Here is a 16,515-nt window from a genome sequence, read left to right on the forward strand (position 1 = left end):
TTGTATAGGCTTCCGCTTCAACACAATGGAAATTAGCTCTGCACCTATTTTAACGGCTGAAATTTCAGCGCTGATTCAGCGCAGAAATTCAGCTGCTTTTGCTCTGTGTGAACGAGCCCTTAGTAGGAAGAAACTCCAGCCCCTCCATGATGTGACTCCATTAGAATCAATGGAACCCTATCATAGAAAGGCGGGGGTTTCCTCCCATTAAGGGTGGGTCGGCCCACCTCCAGTGCTTCAGCCTGGGCCTGGTGGTACAGTCACTTTAAAGGGGTTATCTAGCGCTACAAAAACACGGCCACTTTTGCACCACTCTTGCCTCCAGATTGGGTGGGGTTTGGAACTCAATTGCAAGCTCAATTGCAAACCGCACCTGAACTGGAGACGAGAGGGGGAAAGTGGCCATGTTTTTGTAGCGCTGGAAAACCCCTTTAGGGTACAAACACACGCAGCAGATACGCAGCAGATACACAGCAGATACGCAGCAGATTTGATGCTGTGTTCAGTTATTTACATCTAATCTGCTGTGTATCGCAGCAGTAAATACGCAGCGTATAAGCCGTGTGTGTTTGTACCCTTAATGGTGCCAGAAGGTGAGACCTTTGACTCGGGCACACAATAACATACAAATGGATGAACCAGCAGCACTCCGCTTGTAGAATTCAAACGTGAATTTATTCCATTTCATTACGTCGATGTTTCATTACCGCCTCTCACTGTCTTTTCCAAGCATCATTTAAAAGTTGCAACGTTTCAACCGCCTCTCGCTGTCTTTTTCAAGCATGCTTGAAAAAAACAGCAAGAGGCGGTTGAAACATCGCAACTTTTTGATGGAATAAATTCACGTTTGAATTCTACAAGAACTGAGTGCTGCTGGTTCATCCACTTGTGTGTGTGTGTGTATATGTGTATATATATATATATATAGCAGCCTCACAGTCAGGCTAAGGCTCTGTTCAAATCATCATCATGGATTCTGTTATATACCATAACCATGATGCGGTGTCAGATCTGTTGCACTATGTGCACCTGACGGTCCCCATTGTCTTTAATGTAGTCTGTTGGGTTTCACAGAGGTGTTATGGAGAATGGAGAATTGAACTTAGTTTAGACTGGTTTCACGTGAGCATGGACTCATCGGATCTGTAATCTGCCGGTGTTTTTCAGTCCATAATATGGAGCTTATAAGGGCTGTTCACATAGCCATCAATGTTCGTGTATTATAAAATCCTGACATGTGCTACTTTTATCTATTTTGCGGATGAAATAGACTCATTTCAGTCTATACCAAGGGATTAAAATACGGGTGTATTGCATCTGTGTTTCATCAGTATTTTTATCTGTTTTTAATTCAGTTTCCTGTCTATAAGATACTCAATATTTACTGATACTGATGGCGTATCATCTGAAATACATCCGTACTTTCATATACATGTGTGTAAGCGGCTGGAGTGTTTGGCAGCCGCGTATCTCTCTTCCACCGTATGAGGATAGGTTTACACTGCGGCTGTCTTTAAGATGAATGTATACGTTTTATGCTTTTGGAAAGAATAAAAATGTGCATGTTAAACAGATGCTTAAAACAGATGATGCGGTATGCCATGCAGCTGAATCTGCTTCTCATTGGCTTTTGTTTAAAAAAAATACATTGCAAGAAACATAGCGGAGTTAACTAGACTTTGTATCAGCAAAGGTAAATATAATAAAAAGGGAACTGAAACACAAAGCACAGTGTGAACCTAGCCTTGCTGATAGATTTGATGACAGTGACGTGGGTCACACTGTGAGGGTCATGCTGCATCACAAGGTAAGTAATAGGGTCACACTGGACTGCATCAAGAAATATCACATTGCAGCTTGCAGTGCCCTCAGCTTGTGCAAATATTTGTGACCTTTTTGCTTTTTTACACCAGCTGTGTCACTTGGTATAAAGTGGGTATTCCATGGAACGATTATCGGCCGTATTCAGGGGCTTTAGCGTAAGCCATTTACACAGAAAGATTATCTGTCAAAGATTTAAAGCCAAAGCCAGGAACAGACTATAAACAGAGATCAGGTCGTAAAGGAAAGCCTGAGATTTCTCCTCTTTTCTAATCCATTCCTGGCTTTGGCTTTAAATCTTTGGCAGATAATCTGTCCGATAATCTTTCTGTGTAAATGGACCCTGACACACCTGCTGGGTTTGCAGCCCTGTTTGTCAATCAGTCAAGACAGGGAGAGGTGGGGGAAGGAAGGGACTTGCATGTTGTGGCTCAGCGACACTTCTGTGGCACTTCAGCTTCCGAGGAGGAATGCAATTTTATGGCCATCAGCGAAGACGAAGGTATCATTTGTTTGATCTCCCTATCACCTATCTGCAGCTCTGCACCTGGTAAGGACCTGAGAGATTCCCTTTAGGGTCCATTTACACAGAAAGATTATCTGCCAAAGATTTGAAGCCAAAGCCAGGAATGGATTTGAAAAGAGGAGAAATCTCAGGCTTTCCTTTATAACCTGATCTCTGTTTATAGTCTGTTTCTGGCTTTATAGTCTGTTACTGGAAGGGCTGGATGCTATGTCAGGCAATTTTGGTTGGGTTGGCTACTACATAGGGCACGATTGGGGGGGATTGGCTATTACATAGGTTGGGGTTTAATCATATCATAGCAATTTATCATGTCATTTATCATAGTGCACAGTACTGGGAGATGCACACTACTGACAGTGCCAGGAACAACACATTCGCGTTTTAATAATTATCAAGGTTGGCCCGCGACTTTGTCCAATTTTTTAATTTTGGCCCATTGTGTATTTGAGTTTGACACCACTAGTCTAGGGCAACATTGATGGGGATCGTCAGAAAAAAAAAAAACTACAGATGATGTCTCATTAAGACATAGTGTAGTCCCCCTCTTGGGAACCTCCTTCATAAGCCAGAAAGGAGAGTTGGGGTACAAACACACACAGCAGATACGCAGCAGATTTGATGCTGTGTTCAGTTTTTTAGATCTAATCTGCTGCGTATCTGCTGCGTATCGCAGCAGTAAATACGCAGCGTATAAGCCGTGTGTGTTTGTACCCTAATGCATTAGGCCATTCATCTAATTTTATTTCCACCCGTCACTACAGGGAATATGAATGGTGGAACTCTTCCCCAATAACTGTAGATCGCCATCAGGTAGAGGAGCATCTACAGCCATCACTTGTCTTTACCATAGGGTAGGGCTATACAGAGCATTTACAGCAGCTGTAAAGTGGATTACCTTATTCACATTTTGTAAAATATAGGCATAGTGTATGGAGATATACCCACAGGGGTTTCAAACTTAAATACACGGTGGGCCAAAATAAAAGAATTAGACAAAGTCACGGGCCAACTTTGATAATTATTGAAGAGGGCATGCGGCGCTCCTGGCACTGTCAGATTAACGTGCGGTGTTCCTGGCACTGTCAGTGGTGTGCATCCCCCAGCACTGTGCACTATGATAAATGAAAAGATAAATTGCTATTATATGGTTAAAACCCCAACCCCAATGGTTACCCATTATTTCCCCAAGCAGTAGGTAATCCCATAACTGTGCCCTATGCAGTAGCCAACCCCTCCAAAAGTGTCCCATATAGTAACCAGCCCTCCCAATATTGCCCCACATAGTAGCTAGCCCTACTATTGGTGCCCCACATAGTAGCCAGCCCTCCCAATGGTGACCCATATAATAGTCACCACCCTCCCCAAATGTCCCATATATTAGCCAGCCCTCCCAGTAGTGCCCCATATAGTAGCCAGCCCTCAATAGTATCTTATATAGAAGCCAGCCCTCCCCAATAGTGTCTTTTATAGAGGCCAGCTCTCCCGAATAGTCTTATATAGAAGCCAGTCCTCTCCAATAGCCTGTTATATAGTAGCCAGCCCTCCACCATAGTCTCGTTTGTAGTAGCCAGCCCTCCCCAATAGCCTTTTATGGAGCAGCCAGCCCTCCCCCATAGCCTCTTATGGAGCAGCTCGCCCTCCCAAATAGACTCACCCTTCCTGCGACCCCAGTCGGTGCAGGAGGCGCTAGACGCGCGCGACGACGTCATAACGTTTCCGGCGCAGGACGCGCACAGCGTCCGTTCAGACCTCCCATATTATAATCTGTGATGACGGCGGGCCAGAATTAATAAAAGAGTAAAATAGTGTGGCAGGCCAAGTATAATGGCACCGCGGGCCAGAGTTTTGACACGTGTTGATTTCAGATTTACCTATTAGATTTTAATGGGAATTCTTAAATCTGCAGTGTTGTTGTGGATCTACAGCATTTTTGCAGCAAAGTCCTCAAGAGTAGATTCTGTAGATTTTTTAAGATGTAGGTGACAGGAGTCAAGCATAACCCCAAGATATCGAGCTTGATGTACAGGAGCGATACTACCCTGTTTCCCCCGAAAATAAGAAATCCTCCGAAAATAAAGCATACTAAAGGATTTGGGACAGTGAGGAGAGAGACGGGACTGATGGGACAGTGAGGGGAGAGACGGGACTGTTGGGATAGTAAGTCTAAACGATTGTCGGGCTATGGAATCGTTTACATCATTGATCGAGCCCTGCTTGGCCCGTGGAATAGGATCCTAAGACATATCTGATTTGCCTTATCGCTAATCTGCGTCCATGAAAGCTAGTAAAATACCTTACAGAAATTTACGACTACCATTGGATGTTCTGTTACATCTTTGGTTTTAAATACTCTGTGGATTTACTGCTGAATCTCACTTGGTTTTGATAGGGAAGTCACAGTCCGCGTAAATCTGCAATCTCTTCTGTGGAAGTTCTGAGAAAAGCTGAGTGTGCTGTTTTACAGCTTCCATAGAAGTGAAAGGGTTCACCCATTTACACGCAGCGACCTGTTCTCTACACACACTACTTGCTTCAGCATGTGGGATGATGGTTTTGAGTTTTTTTTTTTTATTTCTGAAGATTAGAGTGAAAGCCGGTGATGGGATCCACACTCATCATGCATATATAAATATTTAATAAGGAATTAATCTTTTTTTTTTTTTTTTCTTTCCAAAAACATTTTTATTAGGGTTTGTCACATAACAGTACAGGCATTCACCAGTATAAAAGCACTCAAGACAATGATGGTGCCCACCAAGGCCTAATACAAGTCTAACCACAGAATGGAGGTTTAGCATAACGTGATTTTTAGTCTTTGAATGTATTTCTGGTATCAGTAACAGAGAAGCTCTGGGGAAATCCAATTCCTGTACATTATATGGCAGTATGTATTATGCAGGTTATGGTTCCCAGGTAGACTTGTAAAAAAAAAAAATAATAATAATACCAGAACACTAAATTTCCAAGTTTGTATAGAACATTTGTCTGGGGTATCATGGGTTAATGTATTGGGTTGCTAAAAATGTCAACCGTCATTTTGAGTGAAAATAACACAAATGTGATAACAGATGAAAAAAATATCGGACATATTTAACAAAAGCAGGTGGTAAATAATGAGCATGTTTATTAATTGGACGGGTGTAATCAGTTATGGACGTTCTATACAGTATGTGCACTGACAGCCAATTTCCCATTGACTTTATACATTCTTACATTAATACGGCCTTTTTACCTTTATTTTACGAGAACATTGCTTCATTCAAACCATAATAAGGCTATGTTATTTGCCCGTATTTTTACCTAGTGGGAACATAGCCTAATGGGTTCCTATGTAAACAAGTTCCTTCAAGTAATAGTGGCGCCATTAAAGGCATATGGACATGCCGTAGATATTTTCCATTGCATTCCCCCCCTTCCCCTAAAATTGAATGATAAACTTATTTTTTTAAAACAGCATTCTTCTGTATTTTTGCCGCTCACCCCTTATACAAGAACATTGGGCTCAGCTGATTGTCCATGTGTTGGGGTTCGGGAGAGGTGGGAGGTAATCCGCTACCTGACAGGTCTGCCTGCGGCTTAGCTCCTGGGCGACCAACATGCCACTTCTCCTATTGTCATGCTAGAATTGCATGCATGGAAAAATATTTGGATTTTTTTCCACCCTACTTTTACACTTGTCATTTATCATTACAATTGCAAAGAAGTATGTGAAGTGTTATAGGTGTAAATGGCCATGAACCCAGTGCAATTCCAAATATATCTGCTAAATTTACTTGGAATAACATGTTTGTGACTCAGCTGTTCTCTTTTTACAAGAAAGGATTTGCACATTTTTTCCAGTTGTTTTTCACAGTTTTGCAAAAAGAAAAGTTCCCATCTAGCTGCTGAGAGATGTAAGGTGGGCAGGCTCTTATGTCTGTGCTGGCCGCAGCCTCCGGCCTTTGCCTCTTACTGTTGATGGATTTAGCAGAAGTGCCAGAGTTCATGATAGATTCTATGTTTTTGCGACTCCAGGGTTTATGTCTTTGTAAATAAATGCAAATACGATCACCGGGCATCATTCTTGTGTGTTATAACCATTAAGTGTTACTTTGAATCTTTTTTGTGTCTGGGTTAAAACAGGCCTAAATCCCTTGAGGAAAGACAGGGAATTCTTAGCATTCTTCAGAGGAGAAAGGTTATAGCTCAGGGAATATCAGCCGTCTCTGTGAGAAGTAAGTGTACATATGCTGAAGGTGGAATCTTCACTTTCTCAACACTCATCAATTACGGATTAAACAAGTGAATACGTTTATAGCCGTTCAGTGGTAAATGCTGGTTTTCATGTTGCCCATCTGCAGGAACGTTTAGTATTTAGACCTCAAATGTAAAAACTAGCAGGGGTCAACAGTAGCAACTAGGGATGAGCAGATTTACAGTAGTAGCGAAATGAAGTGCCTCACTAGGTTTGGCGCCTGCTTGTCAGCCGTCTGCCTTTGAACTCTGTGCTGCTCTGCTCCGGTTGTCTGGAAAAGCTGGATCCAGTCCTATAAAACTTCTCGAAGGTTTCCTAGGACTGGGTTCAGCTTTTCTCGGCACCCGACAAGTGCCGAGACTGTAATATAATTTACACACACACTGCAGAATTGGAGAAAATACAATAGATTTAGAAGATGATTCAGTTAATGACTATAATATATTTCATAATGCATAGAACATTTCTACAGTTCTTACGTATGGGGGAGGAATAAATTATACTTACAATCCTGGGCTCCCGGCAGCGTCTTCTTCATCTGCAATTAGCTAATCGAGTGCTGAGGCTTAGCTGCTGATTGCAGATAAAGGAGCTGAAGGTAGAAGCCCAGGGTGGAAAGTATACCCCTCCCTTTCCCCAACAGAGCACTGATGTAAACAAGTCCCTGACTGGCTTTATCTGCAACATTGTAGGTATTTTGTAATGCTGGGAGGGTTATTCTGAGGTCACGTTGCAAATGAACTCACTATGATTAATTCTCCCAGCATTAAAAAGAAGCTATTATTATTATTATTGGTATTATTATTATTATTATTATTATTATTATTATTTTATTTAGAAAGCGCCCTTAATTCCAGAGGGCTAAGGTTTCAGATAGGTGGGAAGGGGAGACAGAGAGAGATGCTCACACAAAGATTTTTGTGTTTTCAGCAAAAAGCAGCAGCTGAGAACTAGGGGAAGGAGACTGAATAGATAATAACAAGTATGGGATGAATTGTTAGTCTCACCATGGGTAGCGACATATGAAAAGTTATGTTTGAGTGGAATACCCCTTTAAGATCTCTAAAAGTTGTCAGGAAACTCGTAAAAAAACAACAAATACTGCTCATTAGTAAGAAACTTTGTAATTTATCAGACAAAAATGCTCCAGTCTGTTTAAATAAGCTGTTCCATAAATCCTGAAGCTAGCTCAGAGATCAGGTTACAAGTAAGGGTCCATTTACACTGACAGATTTATCTGACAGATCTTTGAAGCCAAAACCAGGAGCAGACTATAAACAGGGATCAGGTCATAAAGGAAAGACTGGGATCTATCCTCTTTTTAAATCCATTCCTGGCTTTGGCTTCCAAAATCTGTCAGATAAATCTTTCTGTGTAAACGCACCCTATGGGTCCATTTACACAGAAAGATTATCTGACAGATTATGTGCCAAAGATTTGAAGCCAAAGCCAGAAATAGACTATAGACAGAGATCAATGTCATAAAAGAAAGGCTGAGAGGACTTGTGTTTTCAAATTCATTCCTGGTTTTGGCTTCAAATATTTGGCAGATAATCTGTCAGAAAATCTTTCTGTGTAAATGGACTCTAATGCTGGGTTTACACGGAACGATTATTGGCCTGATCGTACGATTAACGATGTCGGAGTAACAATTTTTTTCATAACGATCAGCGTTTAGACGGTACGATATATAGTACGGAAAAATCGTTTTGCGATCGCGCGCCCGAAGCCCGGCCCCCCGCTCATCCGCAGCCCGGCCCCACGGTCAATCGCAGTCCCCTGCGCCGCCCCGATCGCCGCCGCTCCGATCGCCACCCCCGCTGCTTCGATTGCCCCACCGCCGCTCCGATTGCACATCGCACAGCACTGATTGGCTGAAGAGGAGCCGTTTGAAATTCCCGGCTCTTCTCTTCAGCCAATCAATGCACTGAATAGGGGAGCCGGGGATTTCGAAGACCTGCTACGCGGAGCAGGTAACTTTTATGCTCGTGGCCGGGGCGGCAGTGGCAATCGGAGCGGGGGTGGCGATCGGAGCGGCGGGGGGAGGCGGGGGCGATCGGGGCGGTGGGGGTGGCGATCGAGCCGGCGCAGGGGGCTGCGGATGAGCGGGGTGCCGGGCTGCGAGCGGCGAATTTTTTGCGAACGATGATTTAAGAACAAGATAAAAGATCAAAATGAACGATTTCTCGCTCGTCGATCGATCGTTCGCTGCGTTTACACGTACGATTATCGATCGAATTCGATCGTTATCTTGCACATTCGAACGATAATCGTTCCATGTAAACCCAGCATAAGGCAAGTCTATAGAGGAGGGAGATGGGAGGGGGAGAAAAGAGAGACAGCTCTATAGGTAAGTATAGGACCACTGTGCAGCTTGTGGAGCTTACCAGTCGTGGCTGCTGCAATAGCTGTACAAAGCTGTGAAAGATATTTTATTATGCCACAGGGAGAGGGGCAGCAACTATTCATCATTAGAGATGATGGAACAGGGCCGAGGTTCAGGCCTGTTCAATCAACTCTAGTCATCATGGGCGGGGAGCCACCCATGACTAGTCACTGCTCTCTGCCTGTCGGCACGCAGTGCAGGGATTATTGATAGACAGAGAGGCTACGAATGGGACACTCTGCCTGTCAATTAGAGATGAGCGAACCGGGTTCAGGTTCAAGTCCATCCGAACCCGAACGTTCGGCATTTGATTAGCAGCGGCTGCTGAATTTGGATAAAGCTCTAAGGTTGTCTGGAAAACATGGATACAGCCAATGACTATATCCAAGTTTTCCACATAGCCTTAGGGCTTTATCCAAGTTCAGCAGCCACCGCTAATCAAATGCCGAAAGTTCAGGTTCGGATGGACTCGAGCATGCTCCAGGTTCCCTCATCTCTACTGTCAATCATTCTAGCACTACGCGCTGACAGGCAGAGAACCTTGACTAGTCACAAGCGGCTCCCCACCCAGATGACTAGTTGCCACCCCTCTCCCGGCCTGCGAATTCGGTAGGTGTGAAGGCACCCTTAATAAGATATATAATGTTCAGATATAATGCTAATCCTACACACACAACAGCTTATCCTGAAGGACAGGTATGTGTTAATTTTTGGGGTGATTTTTCGGCATACTATTATATTAGTTACAACCACAATTTATACACTTTTAATCTGTATTTTTTTTTATACCCTCACACTAATATATATATCTTTTTCAGGCTGTATCAAAGATGGTCTGGCTGAGTGTCTGGTCTGGAGATTTAATGCTACAATGAGGACACACACACGGGGAGCCCCCAGTGTGTTTTTCATATATGTGCTTTGTTGTGCTCTTGCACATGGCTCGGAAGACAGCACAAATGCCCAAATCCCATTCCTCAATGCAAAATATGAGGGTTACCCCATGCTGTACTTTTCAAAGGGCGACGTGGAAAAGCTCCGTACCCAAGCAGCGAGCACCCACCAACACATTGCATCACGTATCGAGAAGGCTGTTCACACTATGCTCACTAACCCCACCGAATACCTCCCACCTTGGGATCCAAAGGACTTTTCTGCCAGATGGAATGAAATTTATGGTAACAACCTGGGGGCATTGGCGATGTTCTGTATCTTGAATCCTGATAACACTGAAGCACTTGGCATGGCGAGAGAATACATGGAAAGAATGGCAGCACAGCCTAGTTGGTAGATTTTTTAAAATATTTTCTCTTGATGCATGTTTCACTGTGTGATATGTATTGATGAAAGAAGAGTTGTGACGTTCATGAACGTTTGACCGCACATCTGTCATGTTATTTCAGAGAAGAATGCAATCAAACCTCGACTATTCGCTGTATCTGTGACTAATCCCAAACCATATTCTCTAGATCTGGAGAACTCCTGGCATTCTACACCTGTTAAAAGGAACCTATAGACAGCTTAGTTATTAGGTGCAGGGCCCCATCAACAGTTGCTGGATTACATTATCTCCTGTTTACATAGGGAGTTGTGCAGTGATGAATTTTAACATTGCATAATCCCAGTGATCACATGATAAACAAGCATCTGGGCTGAAGTTTTTTTTTTTTTTTATAAACTGGTGCCAGAGATTTGTAATTGACTTCTATTAAAAAAGCGTGTCTTCCAATACTTATCAGCTGCTGTATGTCCTACAGGAAGTTATATTCTTGCCCGTCTGGAGAGCAGGAAAGGATTTCTATGGGGATTTCCCACTGCTCTGGACAGTTCCTGTCATGGCCAGAGGTGTCAGCAGAGAGCACTAGAAAGAATACACCACTTCCTGCAGGACATACAGCAGCTGATAAGTAATGGAGGACTTAGAAGTAAATTACAAATCTCTGGCACTTCCTGGCACCAGTTGATTTGAAAGATTTAAGTGGCAGAAGTAAGGGGCAACACAGCTCCTCTGCTGCCACCAGTGGCTTTGTTGGGATCTGCAGGGCTGCCCAAGCTCTGTTCCTGAGAGTTCCATATCACTAAAGCTGCTGCATGCAGCGCTAGCAATACTGATCCCCCCCCTAATGTCTGCTCCCAATGCATATTAGCATTAGAATACATATTAGACTTGGGGAAGCTCACTGTGTCGGTAGCACTGCAGGCCTGGCATAGTGAAGCAGAGCAAGAATAGCTTTTAATCATTACTTACTCTGCTGTGCCAGCAGCGCTATTGACACAGATAGCTTCCCCAAGTCTAATGCCTACTCTAATGCTGACATTTTTAATGTAAAAATATGTATATCGGTCATCAAGGGGTTCACATGGAAGGGCAAGGGAGTTGAATTTATAGTATATGGTAAAAAAGATAATAGAAAATAATCTCAGAATTAAAAGAAAAAGTGTGTGTGTGTGTGTGGGGGGGGGGGGGGGCTCAACAACACTGCAGCCAGATCAGTGAGATTGACGCTCATTTGCAGTGCCTTTATACTGTACTACTAAGCGAGCAGCAGGGCCACACAAATGATCGCTGCATCCTTGGCCATTTGAAAGCATTGCTAACAGGCACACATCTCCTGTATAGACAGACATGTGCAATCGATAACAGTGAGAAAAAAATTAAATAAAAACTAAATTTTAAATGGTGTACTCACAAGAACACGGCCCAGAGTTACTAAATGTGTGAGACAAGAACTGTCTTTGTTTCCCATAGAAACCAGTCACATCGGCTGGTAAAATGAAAGCTGAACTGTTATTGGTTGCTAAGTAGGTCAGACAGTTTTAGTAAATCTTAGGGCCCTATTACACGGAATGATTATCGTGTGCAAAATCACTATCGTTTGAATTTAAACAATAATCGTTCTGTGTAATTGCAGGCAACGATTGAAAAATCGCTCGTATGTCGTTGATTTAGATCTGAACCTAAAATTGTTGTTAATCGTTCGCTGTAATTCCACGTTTGTTCGCTCAAGTTCCGCATTTTTTCACTTATCGTTCAGTGTAATTGCACATTGTTCATTGTTTTGCTGGGATCAGAAGGAGTAAACGATCATAGTAACGATCGTAGTAACGATTGTAACTAACGACCGTCGTTCTGTGTAATATGGTGAACGATTTCAGGTTAACGATAAAATAATCTCGTTTGCGATTGTTAATCGTTAAAAATAGATCTGTGTTATAGGACAGTCAGTGTTTTTGTGTTCCCTTTGGCTGCTTTCACACAGCCTTAAATTTCCACAAAAATTTTGAGAAAAAACACCAGCAGCCAGACGTTAGCTGGGAGTGAGTGGCATTTTATGAACTGCCATACAGCCATTTAGTGTTTTTTTTTTTTTTTTTGGGGTGTCTCTGTGGCAGTTTATGCAGCATGCTGAGGGTTTGATTATTTCCTGCAAACTGTGGTGTTTTTGTCCTAAAAGAGTTCAATTGAATTTCTTCTGTTCGTCTTAAAAAATGCCAAAGGCAAAAAAAGCCGTTTTCTCACCTGAAGTCAAAAACTCCAAAGACGACACCCAAAAGCTCTGTGTAAATCCACCCTTCTGCATGCTTTTCTCTTATGCTCCCTTCCCCCTCCAGATGACCAGTGATATCTTTGTACACGTCAGGAGATAAAACATTCTGGAATTCCCTTTAATCTGGTAAGAATGTGCTTTGCTATTGTTAACATCTGCTGACACCAATGTACCCAATGCAAAGGCGGAAAAAACAGTATGTATGCAAACTTTAAGATTAGACATGTCAAAAGTTATTGATCACCGCGTTATTGATCATCTTCTCCACGGGTCCCGCGCGCTCTAACTTCAGAGTGGCCTGTCAGCTGACAGGCTGCTCAGCCAATCACAGGCTGGGACCGTCGCGGCCTGCGATTGGCCGGGCGGCCTGTCAGGTGACAGGCCACTCTGAAGCTAGAGCGCGCAGAAGAAGACCGCAGCAGCAGCCCTGGAAAGTGGATGGGTAATGTATATCGTCAGTTGCCAGCCTCGCACCGCTATTACACGTAGCGGTACGCGGTCGGCACCCGACGAAAATAGGTCCAAACCTATATCAATGATCGTTGTCATCGGCTGATCGTTGTATTTATTACATGGAGCGATAATCGCCGAATAGGGCCGATTCGGATGATTATCGTTCCGTATAATAGTACCCTAAGACCTTGGTAGCTGGCGCATTCACTCCCTGGCCGCATCGATAAACCAGCTCTGTCCATCAGTGGAAGTCGATGAGTCTATTGACGGTCAGAGCAGGCAGTCGGTGAGTAGATTGCACTGCTGCCACGCTCTCTCCTTGGCTATATCTCGTGAGCAGCGAGACCCTGTGGGATCAATAACTTTTGACATGCCTGATGACACTGTGTAGTGTCTGTCAGAGAATCCACCCAAATAGTAGTGTAAGCAAAGCTACAATATATTTCTACATTGCATGGAGTATTTTGCATCTTACCACTTTACCATCTTTGCTCACATGTTTTGCCAGAGGGTTTTGCTTTCGGACTTTGCATTACTTCAGATACTTACTTTGATCTTTTCTACTTCAAGCTCAGGCTAGCATAAAACGCGTGTGTTTGTATCATCATGCCTGGCACAGATGTTGTGAATGGAGCTCAAATGGTTGGAAACCCTACCATCTCTAACATTAATGAGCTGCCAGATATGTTTTGGGGCATTTGATATTGAAATGTAGTTCTTGTCCTTTTGGATCGGGCCTAGTCAAAACATTAATAATCTGTAGTTAATTTAAGTAGACTTTCACAGAATAACCATGTACCGAAGTTATTCAGACTTTCATGAATAAAATACATATAAAATACTCCTCAATTTGTAGATATAGTTCTTGATATAATTTTGTTACAGTTTCTTCTACCTTATATTGCTAGTATTGATACTATTTGAAGCACCAGTTGTAGGGGAGCAGTTGGGTTATTTATAGAGATGAGCGAACCTTGAGCATGCTCGAGTCCATCCGAACCCGAACTGTCGGTATTTGATTAGCGGGGGCTGCTGAAGTTGGATAAAGCTCTAAGGTTGTCTGGAAAACATGGATACAGCCAATGACTATATCCATGATTTCCACATAGCCTTAGGGCTTTATCCAACTTCAGCAGCCACCGCTAATCAAATGCCGAACAATCTGGTTCGGATGGACTTGAGCATGCTCAAGGTTCGCTCGTCTCTAGCTTCCTCCTCTTAAGTATATCACATTTTTGTGGCTTGAAAAATAAGCAGTTTCAGTCTATGTTCACCCAACATTTTTTAAGGCGAAAATACAGCCCTATTTTAATAATTATGGGAATATATAATAATCATGATCAATTGTACCCCCCAAACTATGTATTTATTATTTATTTTATTAAGTATGTCTCGTGATCAGTGTTGAGCTTGCATGCTTGACCAAGCAACTCGTGGTGCTTGGGTAAAGGTGGCCATACAATCTTTCAGCCACCAGTTATACCTATTGCATTTTTCAAATTTTTAAAAAAATATTTCCTTCAAACATCCCTCCAAGGGACGAAATATACAAAAATTAGAACAAAAAATGAAGTAGGTTTCTGCAAGACACAATAGAACTCCGGAAATAGCCAACATACTGCCAGAGTTCTAATGTGTCTTGAAGAAAGCAATTACCTTTTTCCATTTAAATTTTATACAAAATGTGTGTGTGTGTGTATGTATGTATGTGTGTGTATATATAATAAATTATATATATATATATTATATATATATATATATATATATATATATATATATATATATATATATATATATATATAGTAGATATAGATATATAATATACAAAATGTAGAATGACAAAATGTAATAGGTTAACCAAGTACCTGACACTCTGTAGAGCAGGGGGGAACTGGTTAAATACTTGAGTCTCTCATTGAAGTCTTATGGTGCATTTACACAGACAGATTTATGTGATGGATCTTTGAAGCCAAAGACAGGAACAGACTGTAAAGAGGGAACAGATCATAAAGAAAAGACCTGAGATTTCTCCTCTTTTCAGATCCTTTCCTGGCTTTGGCTTCAAAAATCTGTCAGATAAATCTGTCTGTGTAAACGCACCATTATGGCTAGTTACTCAATCAATCACTATGTTTAACGAGTACTCAAGTGTACACTCAACACTAGTAGGGATTTTTACTGTATTGGACCTCTATTTAGCCAGATAAAGAAAACTGCAAAAACCACCAACCGCGATCTGTAATCACAGTGAAGCATTACTGAGTTGTCATACTTCTCCATTTCTAAAAATTACTATTAATGTCAATATTTATAACATCAGCTTCCTCAGTAATGATGAAAGTAGACCTACTATATAAATGGAATATGGCTCTAATGCATTCATCTGGCAACCCAACAGGTAGCAGAAAACTAGTTTGTGTATATTGCATAACTGTATCAAACTATATTACATGTACAATTTTCATTATATATAAAAAAAAAAAAACTAAAAAGCTAAAAAACTGTTTCTTTTCCAGGTTAGTGAAGGATGCTCCGTGGGATGAGGTCCCCCTGGCACACTCCCTTGTAGGCTTTGCCACTGCCTATGACTTTCTGTATGATTCTTTTTCTAAACACCAGAAAGAAAAGTTCCTTGAAGTTATTGCAAATGCTTCAGGTTACATGTATGAAACTTCATACAGAAGAGGGTGGGGATTTCAGTATCTTCACAACCATCAGCCTACTAACTGCGTAGCACTGCTTACTGGAAGTTTGGTCATGATGAACCAAGGTATGCTTAAAGGGACAGTGTCACTTTTTTTTTTATTTATTAACAAAATGTAATTATAAAAGTTAAGTGGTTTAGTTATTTTAGTTTTTTTATTTACATCTGTCATCAGTGTTTTAAAACACTGTGATGCTTGCACAGGGGGCTGCCATATTGAACAGCATCTGTGTATGACGTCATTTCACGACACTTACACAGATGCTGTACGGCACACACATAACATTGAAGTGAACGGACGGAGTCCGTCCCGTTCACTTACATTGTGTTTCAGAAGCTGTGTACTGACATGCGCAGTACACAGTTGTGGGAGGGAGGGGGCGCCATGTTACAGAAGTCCACTACTTACAGAAAGTCCTGTGTGTGCGGCCGGCCGTCCTGAAGTGCAGGGGAGGGGGACATCAGTGCCGGTGATCGTTATGTGCAGCCAGACAGCGGGAGCAGGCAGAAGGGGAGAGTGATGGACGGGCTCCCCCTCACAGTGTAAGGAGTGCTGGAGCCTCTTATCATAGGTGCCCCCTGCCCCAGGTCCCTGCTGCTGCTCTGCCTAACCTAACCTGTGTGTCAGTAGCCGGGCAGAGAGTCTCCTTCCTCTCTGGAGCCGGCCTCCTCTTCTCACATGGATCAGCTTGGGGGATGGGAGAGACCGGCAGGGACGGGAGTGTTGCTACGGAGCTCTGTGCAGCCTGGTAAGCAAAAGCTCCTGCCTGAGATCTGTGACCAGAGCTGCAGTGTTGTCTGTCAGGTCAGAAGGTGAAAGAAACACACACACACAGGTCCTGG

The 16,515-nt window shown here is 42.6% G+C and overlaps 1 protein-coding gene across 2 annotated transcripts in view; it reads left to right on the top strand.

The window, feature by feature from the left end:
• The window catches only part of DSE (dermatan sulfate epimerase), a 50,386-nt gene that overhangs the window by 2,727 nt on the left and 31,144 nt on the right, over window positions 1–16,515 (top strand). Inside the window, exons 2-3 of one of the 2 annotated variants that reach the window (XM_069973642.1) lie at window positions 9,786–10,254; window positions 15,485–15,738. In XM_069973642.1, coding sequence (XP_069829743.1) covers window positions 9,839–10,254; window positions 15,485–15,738 — 670 coding nt within the window. In that variant the 5' untranslated portion in view covers window positions 9,786–9,838. Of the gene's footprint in view, window positions 1–9,785; window positions 10,255–15,484; window positions 15,739–16,515 lie in introns of those variants that run through there. The other variant, XM_069973643.1, reaches the window with a different exon arrangement.

The sequence above is a fragment of the Dendropsophus ebraccatus genome, chromosome 6 (assembly GCF_027789765.1).
Source record: "Dendropsophus ebraccatus isolate aDenEbr1 chromosome 6, aDenEbr1.pat, whole genome shotgun sequence".
In the NCBI taxonomy this organism is placed as follows: domain Eukaryota; kingdom Metazoa; phylum Chordata; class Amphibia; order Anura; family Hylidae; genus Dendropsophus; species Dendropsophus ebraccatus.